This window comes from Babylonia areolata, chromosome 2, assembly GCF_041734735.1.
Source record: "Babylonia areolata isolate BAREFJ2019XMU chromosome 2, ASM4173473v1, whole genome shotgun sequence".
Lineage (NCBI taxonomy): Eukaryota > Metazoa > Mollusca > Gastropoda > Neogastropoda > Buccinidae > Babylonia > Babylonia areolata.
Window position 1 is genome coordinate 14,049,469 of NC_134877.1, and position 10,000 is coordinate 14,059,468.

General features: G+C 45.6%; 1 protein-coding gene across 1 annotated transcript in view; it reads right to left on the minus strand.

Annotated features, from left to right (window-relative positions):
- Positions 1 to 4,127: 4,127 nt before the first annotated feature.
- LOC143276956 (neuronal acetylcholine receptor subunit alpha-10-like) overlaps positions 4,128 to 10,000 on the minus strand; it is a 25,437-nt gene continuing 19,564 nt past the window's right edge. Inside the window, exons 7-8 of the mRNA XM_076581648.1 lie at positions 9,601 to 9,806; positions 4,128 to 4,334 (exon numbers count right to left, since the gene is read on the minus strand). Of these exons, the coding sequence (XP_076437763.1) occupies positions 4,131 to 4,334; positions 9,601 to 9,806 (410 nt within the window). The 3' untranslated portion in view covers positions 4,128 to 4,130. The remainder of the gene's footprint in view (positions 4,335 to 9,600; positions 9,807 to 10,000) is intronic.

Sequence of the window (10,000 nt, forward strand, 5' to 3'; positions counted from 1 at the left end):
TAGAAGAAGTAGTACGAGAAGAAGAATGAGGAGGAGAAGAAGAACGAGGAGGAGGAGGAGAATAAGAAGAATGATGATGAATCTGCTGCTTCTGCTGCTGCTGCTGATTATGATGCTGAGAAGGAGAAGAAAAATACAAAGGATGAGGAGGAGGATGAAGAACAGGAGGAGGAGGAGGAGAAGAAGAAGAAGAAGAAGAAGAAGAAGAAGAAAACAACGACAAACAACAAAAACAAGTGAAACAAAAAATCCACAGAAACCAGACAGCAACTGACAAATGAATAAAACAAATGGACCTTATACACCAGCAGTGCAGCAGAAAAGAACGACCTCAGTCGGTCAATGTGTTGTTGTCTTACACGTAAAGACCATGTTTATCAACATTACACGTGAAGACATGTTTATCAACATTACACGTGATATCAACATTACACGTGAAGACATGTTTGTCAACACTACACGTGAGGACCATGTTTATCAACATTACACGTGAAGACATGTTTGTCAACACTACACGTGAGGACCATGTTTATCAACATTACACGTGAAGACATGTTTGTCAACACTACACGTGAATACCATGTTATGAATATTACACGCGAAGACCAGATTAATCAGCATCAGCGTGTCACGGATTCCTCCCCTGCACAGACTGTGTGTGTGTGTGTGTGTGTGTGTGTGTGTGTGTGTGTTGTGCCTTTTTCCTGCGATTATTCATATATGTGCAATTTGTTATGTTGGTGGATACTGATCTTGTTTTCCACTTCTATGTCTTCGTGTGCTCTTGTGTGGTACAATGCACTGATGTACTGTTTCATGTGAGGAGCGCTTAGAGCCCATCTTTGGGGAGTTTGCGCCATATAAGTGCAATTATTCATTACACCCACACACACACCCACACACACACACATATGTATGTGTATGTAACACATATACACATATCGTCTCTCTCTCTCTCTCTTTCTCTCTCTCTGTGACTATACAATCCTGCTATGCACGACTCAGTGTAGCGACGGATGACCCGGAATCCTGCCATGTCAAATGTGCTCCGTTCTCCTCCCCATCTTTCAAAAACCCACCGTTCACAGACACCGAGAAAGGTCCGACAGGGTGGCCAGGACATGTCATCCCCAATGGATAAGTCCCTCATTACTCCCAGGGTGTCTAAGGACATGTCATTCCCAATGGACAAATCCCTCATTACTCCCAGGGCGTCTAAGGACATGTCATACCCAATGGACAGGTCCCTCATTACTCCCAGGGCGTCTAAGGATATGTCATACCCAGTGGACAAATCCCTCATTACTCCCAGGGTGTCTAAGGATATGTCATCCCCAGTGGACAAATCCCTCATTACTCCCAGGGTGTCTAAGGATATGTCATTCCCAGTGGACAAGTCCCTCATTACTGATATGTCGTCTAAGGACATGTCATCCCCAATGGACAAGTCCCTCATTACTCCCAGGGTGTCTAAGGATATGTCATTCCCAGTGGACAAGTCCCTCATTACTGATATGTCGTCTAAGGACATGTCATCCTCAATGGACAGGTCCCTCATTACTCCCAGGGCGTCTAAGAACATGTCATACCCAATGGACAAATCCCTCATTACTCCCAGGGCGTCTAAGAACATGTCATACCCAATGGACAAATCCCTCATTACTCCCAGGGCGTCTAAGAACATGTCATACCCAGTGGACAAATCCCTCATTACTCCCAGGGTGTCTAAGGATATGTCATTCCCAGTGGACAAGTCCCTCATTACTGATATGTCGTCTAAGGACATGTCATCCCCAATGGACAAATCCCTCATTACTCCCATGGTGTCTAAGGACATGTCATCCCCAATGGACAAATCCCTCATTACTCCCATGGTGTCTAAGGACATGTCATTCCCAATGGACAAATCCCTCATTACTCCCAGGGTGTCTAAGGACATGTCATTCCCAATGGACAAATCCCTCATTACTCCCAGGGTGTCTAAGGACATGTCATCCCCAATGGACAAATCCCTCATTACTCCCAGGGTGTCTAAGGACATGTCATACCCAGTGGACAAATCCCTCATTACTCCCAGGGTGTCTAAGGATATGTCATCCCCAGTGGACAAATCCCTCATTACTCCCAGGGTGTCTAAGGATATGTCATCCCCAATGGACAAATCCCTCATTACTCCCAGGGCGTCTTTACAGGGAAGCCAAGTTGGGGTGGAGCAGGAAAGCGGTATGAAGACACTCCCTGACAACCTCCAGTGGCCGAGACCCAAGCCCTGAACAGCTTGACCTGAAGGGTGTCAGCCAATAGGTCGTTACAGTCAGCTGTGCCACTTTCTGTTATGCAGTTGCCTGCAACAAAAATGACTGCAGGATGCTGACTCCTGATCGCCCACAATGGCCAGCCTCAACTCAACACGATTCCACCATAGTTGACCGCTGCTACAGACGGCTTGGCACACAAAAGCTGCGCAACAAAGCGACGTCAACACGAGAAGTAGTAGCAGCAGCACCAGCAATAGTAGTAGTAGTAGTAGTAATAGTAGTAACAAAGGGAGTGACTCTAGCTGAAGCCTCGTGGCTTTTATAAACACCCCATGTGTCAAACTGCTCACTGTCAACATAAAGCATTTTCAGTTCCCATGTTGTTTCCGAGTCCATGCCTCCAGTGTTTAAAACCACGGAGTCACTTCTCGCGCTCACGGGGGAGTCGAATATCACGTATGACATCTTCGGGCACGAAGCACCACCACCAAAGGTGTCCGATGATAACTTTCACAGAAACGGGCTTAGAAGATGAACAACAAAGATGGACGGCACTCACCAAACCTCTGAAACAATGTTTGGAAGTACTCAAGCAGAACTCCCCCACTCCCAGCTGCAGTGGACAGTTTGAGGGTGTCATAAGCATGAACCCACAACAAAGCATTTAATGCCGCAAACGATCGGTTTAGTGTTTATGCCATGTGTATATAGAATAAGAACAGGCACACATCAATTTTCATTTGACGTGCCTCAGAAGCATTGCGGAGTTTAGTGTTTGTGCCATGCTTCTATCGAATCAGAACGGCACACGTCAATCCATCTGACGTGACTCAGCAGCATTGCAGGGCCTCTTCTGACAGGGAGCCCGAAGGCAGCTGTTGGACAGAGTTCCTCACAATCTGCTTCAGGGGACTTGTTTCTCGCGGATCGTGATGAGCAGCGAGGGGGCAACAGTACATACAGGGTGTGAAAAATGGTGGAGGATAAAGTCGACCCGTGTTTTGTATCCATCACCAAAAGTATTGTGGGGTTTTGTGCAGTTTTCATCTTCATTGTGCTGGTGCTTCACGTCTGATGGGTGACATCCACACCACTAAACAGGATCAGTGACTACCGAGTCCATACCTCGAGGAGCTAAAGCAGACGCTTCGTATCTTATCAATAACAAAACTGAGAACGTTCTGTCGTGACGAAATGGGAGATGACGATATTGTGAATACAGTTTCAGGGTTTTCACTGAACCAGTGAGGTTGATGTAAACCAAAATGTGTTGTGGGATTCATTCAATGCGCTTTTCACGCCTTAGTGTCACAGCTTGGAAACAGCGTCCACACAACGCACGTATGATGATGATGATGGTGATGAGAATGACGACAACAACGACGACCATGAAGAAGATGACGATGATGTGGAGCTGTCTTCAAACGGGAGTTAGGTATTCAGGTCTAGTGATTGGTAGAGGACGACGCCTGTGATGGTGACGGTGATGATGATGATGATGATGATGTTGACGACGACCAAGATGATGATGATGATGATGTCAACGATAATGTTGACGATGGTGGTGGTGATGATGATGATGATGTTCATGATAATGATGCTGACAACGACAACGACGACGACGACGATGATCATGACAACGACGACGTTGATGATGAAGATGATAACGACAATGTTGACGATGATGTAGACGACGACGATGATGATGTCAATCGAGATGACGACAATGATATTGACAGTGATGATAATGATGTAGACGGCGACGACGACGACAATGATGTTGATGACGATGATGATGGCGATAGTATGGACAAACACGACGACGACGACGACGACGGACGATGATGATGGATGGCGACGACGATGACGGAGTCAGGCCTCCAGGTCCGGGGCCTGGAAGAGGACGACGCCGGTGATGGTGACGGTGGCCGTGACGAAGCACAGCAGGAGGACCCGGTCCGCGATCTGCGCCACCTGCTGCCACTCCAGCTTGATGACGTCACGCTTGTCCTGCTCCAGCACGCGCATCTCGTTGCGCTCGATCGTCTGCTGGATCTTCTGCAGCACGCGCCACAGCTGTACGTCCAGCTGCTCTCCCTCCCGTCCCCCTCTTCCCGCTCCTCCTTCTCCTCCTCCTCCCCCTCCCTTCACCGACAGCGCTGGGCTGCCGGTCTGCAGGTGACGTAAGAAGGAGGGGGGTAAGGGCGGGGGAGGAGGGAGGGAGGCGCAGCAGCAGGCACAGGAATGGGTGTGGGGGGTGGTGGTGGGGAGGGTAGAGGTGGGGGAGGAGGAGGGGGGATTCTGCGCGTGCCGCCGAGAAGGCACCCCGCCGAGGCTGCCGCTTCCCACCGCTGGGGAAGAGGGGGAGAGAGGGTGGGTGGTGGTGTTGGGGCAGGAGAGAGGAGGGGGAGGAGGGGCAGGGGGAGGAGGGTTGTGTTGTTGTTGTTGATGATGATGATGATGATGGTGATGATGTTGCTGTTGTTGTTGGTGGTGGTTTTGGTCGTCTTCGTCGTCGTCGTTTTTGTTGTTGCCGTCCGTTCGTATGTCCACCCGGCTCATGCTGACTTGTTCTGTTCCCGTTTTGTATTCCTGAAAGGGAATCAGTCAGCCTTCAGCTCCTGCTGCCTTCTCTGTCTGTCTGTCTGTCCAGTTTTTCTTCTTTCTTCTATAAACTTCTTTATTATTGTTTGTTTTGTTTTTTGTGTGTAATCTTTTTTTTTGTTATCCCCAGGGCTTGGTGGGAAAAAAAAGCATGTACCATTACTTACTTATCTCATTACGCAGGTGAAATAAAATTTCCTTCGTTCGGTCATTCCTTCATTCGTTCTCTCTCTCTCTCTCTCTCTCTCTCTCTCTCTGTCTCTCTCTCTCTCTTTCAAACAGGGCTTTGGCCATACTGAATAAATTTCTGCTCTGTTCTGTTCATCTCCGTCTCTAATTTTCTCAGTGATCACACGAACCTCAGTTTCTATGAACCATTCAGTTGACGTCCACCAGGCGAGCAGAAGAGAATTCTACACATAAACCGTCATACTCACCATGGCAGAAGAGACACTATACACAGAAACTAACCGTCCTACTCTCCATAGCAGAACAGACATTATACACAGAAACCACTCTACTCACCATAACAGAAGAGACGTTCTACACAGAAACCATCCTACTCACCATAGCAGAAGAGACACTCTGCACAGAAACCAACTGTCCCACTCACCATAGCAGAAGAGACGTTATACACAGAAACCATCCTACTCACCATAGCGGAATAGACATTATACACAGAAACTGTCCTTCTCACCACAGCAGAAGAGACGTTCTACACAGAAACCGTCCTACTCACTATAGCAGAATAGATATCATACGCAGAAACCGTCCTACTCACCATAGCAGAAGAGGCATTCTACACATCGTCCTTCTCGCCATAGCAGAATATACATTATACACAGAAACCGTCCTACTCACCATAGCAGAAGAGGTATTCTACACATCGTCCTTCTCACCATAGCAGAATAGACATTATACACAGAAACCGTCCTACTCACCATAGCAGAAGAGGCATTCTACACATCGTCCTTCTCACTATAGCAGAATAGACATTATACACAGAAACCGTCCTACTCACCATAGCAGAAGGGGTATTCTACACATCGTCCTTCTCACCATAGCAGAAGAGGCATTCTACACAGAAACCGTCCTACTCACCATAGCAGAAGAGGCATTCTACACATCGTCCTTCTCACCATAGCAGAATAGACATTATACATAGAAACCATCCTTCTCACCATAGCAGAAGAGGCATTCTACACATCGTCCTTCTCACCATAGCAGAATAGACATTATACACAGAAACCGTCCTACTCACCATAGCAGAAGGGGTATTCTACACATCGTCCTTCTCACCATAGCAGAATGGACATTATACACAGAAACCGCCCTACTCACCATAGCAGAATATATACAATACACAGAAACCGTCCTACTCACCATAGCAGAATATATACAATACACAGAAACCGTTCTACTCACCATAGCAGAAGAGGCATTCTACACATCGTCCTACTCACCATAGCAGAATAGATATTATACACAGAAACCGTCCTACTCACCATAGCAGAATAGATATTATACACAGAAACCGTTCTACTCACCATAGCAGAAGAGACATTCTTCACAGAAACCGTCCTACTCACCATAGCAGAAGAGGCATTCTACACATCGTCCTTCTCACCATAGCAGAAGAGACATTCTACACAGAAACCGTCCTACTCACCATAGCAGAAGAGGCATTCTACACATCGTCCTTCTCACCGTAGCAGAATAGACATACACAGAAACCGCCCCACTCACCATAGCAGAATAGACATTCTACACAGATACCGCCCTACTCACCATAGCAGAATATATACAATACACAGAAACCGTTCTACTCACCATAGCAGGATATATACAATACACAGAAGCCGTCCTACTCACCATAGCAGAATAGATACAATACACAGAAACCGTCCTACTCACCATAGCAGGATAGATTCAATACACAGAAACCGTCCTACTATTAGGATAGATTCAATACACAGAAACCGTCCTACTCACCATAGCAGGATAGATTCAATACACAGAAACCGTCCTACTCACCATAGCAGAATATATACAATACACAGAAACCGTTCTACTCACCATAGCAGAAGAGGCATTCTATACATCGTCCTACTCACCATAGCAGAATAGATATTATACACAGAAACCGTCCTACTCACCATAGCAGAATAGATATTATACACAGAAACCGTTCTACTCACCATAGCAGAAGAGACATTCTTCACAGAAACCGTCCTACTCACCATAGCAGAAGAGGCATTCTACACATCGTCCTTCTCACCATAGCAGAATAGACATTATACACAGAAACCGTCCTACTCACCATAGCAGAAGAGGCATTCTACACATCGTCCTTCTCACCATAGCAGAATAGACATTATACACAGAAACCGCCCTACTCACCATAGCAGAATAGATATTATACACAGAAACCGTCCTACTCACCATAGCAGGATATATACAATACACAGAAACCGTCCTACTCACCATAGCAGGATATATACAATACACAGAAGCCGTCCTACTCACCATAGCAGGATATATACAATACACAGAAACCGTCCTACTCACCATAGCAGGATAGATACAGTACAGAGAAACCGTCTTACTCACCATAGCGGAATAGATATTCTCCACAGAAACCGTGTACTCACCATAGCAGAAGTAACGTCGGGCTGGGACTGATGAGATGACAGTTTGAACCGTGTGTAACGAGAACCGCCCAGTACCCCGTTACACTCCGGTATAAACTGAAATCATCATCATCATCATCGTCATTGTTATTACGATCGTCATCTTCATTATTCAGTTATTGTCAGTGTGTGAGTTGTCGTCAGCAAGTTTTGAATTGAACCTGTTGCAGAATGTGTACCAAATGACGAAGTTCATAAAAAACAACAACAACAACATAAAACCCTGTCTTTGTACATGATTTTCAAAATGAATGTGTGTGAAGGTGTTGTGCAGATTCACTGGCTGAATGGTTTCTTTTGATGCTTTGACGAAGGTTGTAACCAAAAGATGGAGTATAAAAAAAATGCAAGATGGTTTATATTTCTTATCATTCAACAGGAACAAAACCTTATCGATCAACTTAAGAAAATAATTATTTTTGACAAAAAAGGGAAAATGACAAGAAAGTCTATTCTTAACCATGGGATTAAAATAAAAGCAACACGGACACAAACATAATCGTACACGGTACACAAAACTTTAATCATAAATGGCATACAAAATAGACGAAAAAAGTCAGCGTGAAAACTCACAAAAAAGCATATCATCAACAAATCATCAACAATAACAACAAACCATAATAACGTCGTAAAGATGTCTTATTATCAAGTGTTTCAAGTTTCGTTGTGTTTTCACGTATTGAATGAAAGTCAAGACAATTATTTCAAAGGTTGGAAATCACCACAGTTCTTACTTTCCTGCCGTAGTGGGTTTTTTTTTTTTTTTTTTTTTTTTTTTTGTCTTCTGCTCTTACTAGTCCGTGTTCAGAAGATGATAATCACTAACCTCAACCTTTTAACCTAAATTACCAAAAACCAAAACTCTGCAAGTCATTCAGAAGAAATAAAGATCAAAACAAAATATATGTCTTATATATGATAGTTATATCACGAAAGTTGCAACATAACTCAGGCAAGGCTGAGCGAAAAGTTAGAGATTCCAAAAAGTTTGTGTGTCCGTGAAATATAGCCTACGTCTGTGAAAATAACTTTTCCCTGTTATGTCAAAGGTCCTGTAGCTTTTCACGACCACCAGGGTAGGGTAGTGAATTCACATCCACTGCATCTGGGTCTGGGCATCGGGAAGCTGGGATGTACCCAATCTTCTTGTATCCCCAGAAAACTTTTTTTTATTCACCCGCTCCTTTTGCTCCAAATGCGCATTTCCAAAGGTTTGTTGGCAAGAGAACGAAGTTGTAAAAGAAACTCCCCAGGTTCACAGTCTAGTAAGCGATAAGGGTTATGATTATATCCATATTTCAGAACTGATAACGTCATTCCCTTGCATATCGGGAGGGAGGGGAGGGGGGTCGGGGAGAGGGGGGGGGGGGTTGAACTGGAAATGTTGCGGGCGTTTGTCAAAAAGGGAGCTAAAATGAGGAGTCAGGGGCAGGTAAGTCAGACACTGCCCATTTATTTCTGCATACAAACAGATTGGTGGCTTCCCAGGGAAGAGTGAAAGGTAATTCCTGGTTTCCTCACTGAACTGGGACGGTTATAATACGTCACTGCTATATAAGTCAGAGAACATTTAGCCAGGGAGTATGAATTCATGGCTGATATCCGTTAGTGTATCTATTGTTCAATGATTTTTTTGAAATTGCACCAATGTATAACATTGAAGGGAGGACGAGCATTGTACAAACTCGTGAATTAAAAAAGATATGTTTTGGACCGTCTATCATTGTCATTTCCCACACACCACCACCCACCCACCCACCACGCACACACCTACATAAAATCCGGCCATGAGCGTGCGCTCGTACATACACACGCACACGCAAACACACACACACACCACTACCACCAACGCCATACAAACACACATACACGCACCACCACCACCACCACCAACGCCATACACGCACACATCCACACCATCACCACCACCATCACACACACACACACCACCACCACCACCCACCCACCCACTCACACACAAAAGAAAGGGGAATGGGGGGAACGGGAGACAATCAAATCAAAGCTCAATCGCAAGACAACTAACTCACAACAGCGTCGTCCAGGACGGAAGCGGAAGAGGAAGTGGAGGTGTCGACCCGGATGCAGAAGAGTCTGGCGAGGAAGCGGAAACAGATGAGCCTGATGAGGGCGGGCACCTCGCTGCCACGCACACCCTTGTGGTGGATGTTGAGCGTGAACACCGTCATGCCCGTGGCGAAGGACACGATGAAGATGGTCATCCCGTAGTAGATGCCTTCAGGCAACAACAACATCGGAAAGGACAAGGGGGGGGTGAATATCTCTTCTTTCTTCTTTTTTTTCCCCAAACATTTTAATTCAATTTTTACATTATGAAACAGACACGGGGGGCGGGGGAGAGGGGGGTGGGGTGGGGTGAATATCTATTTGTTGTGTCCTTTTGCCTCGTTTCTCAGAGAGAGAGAGAGA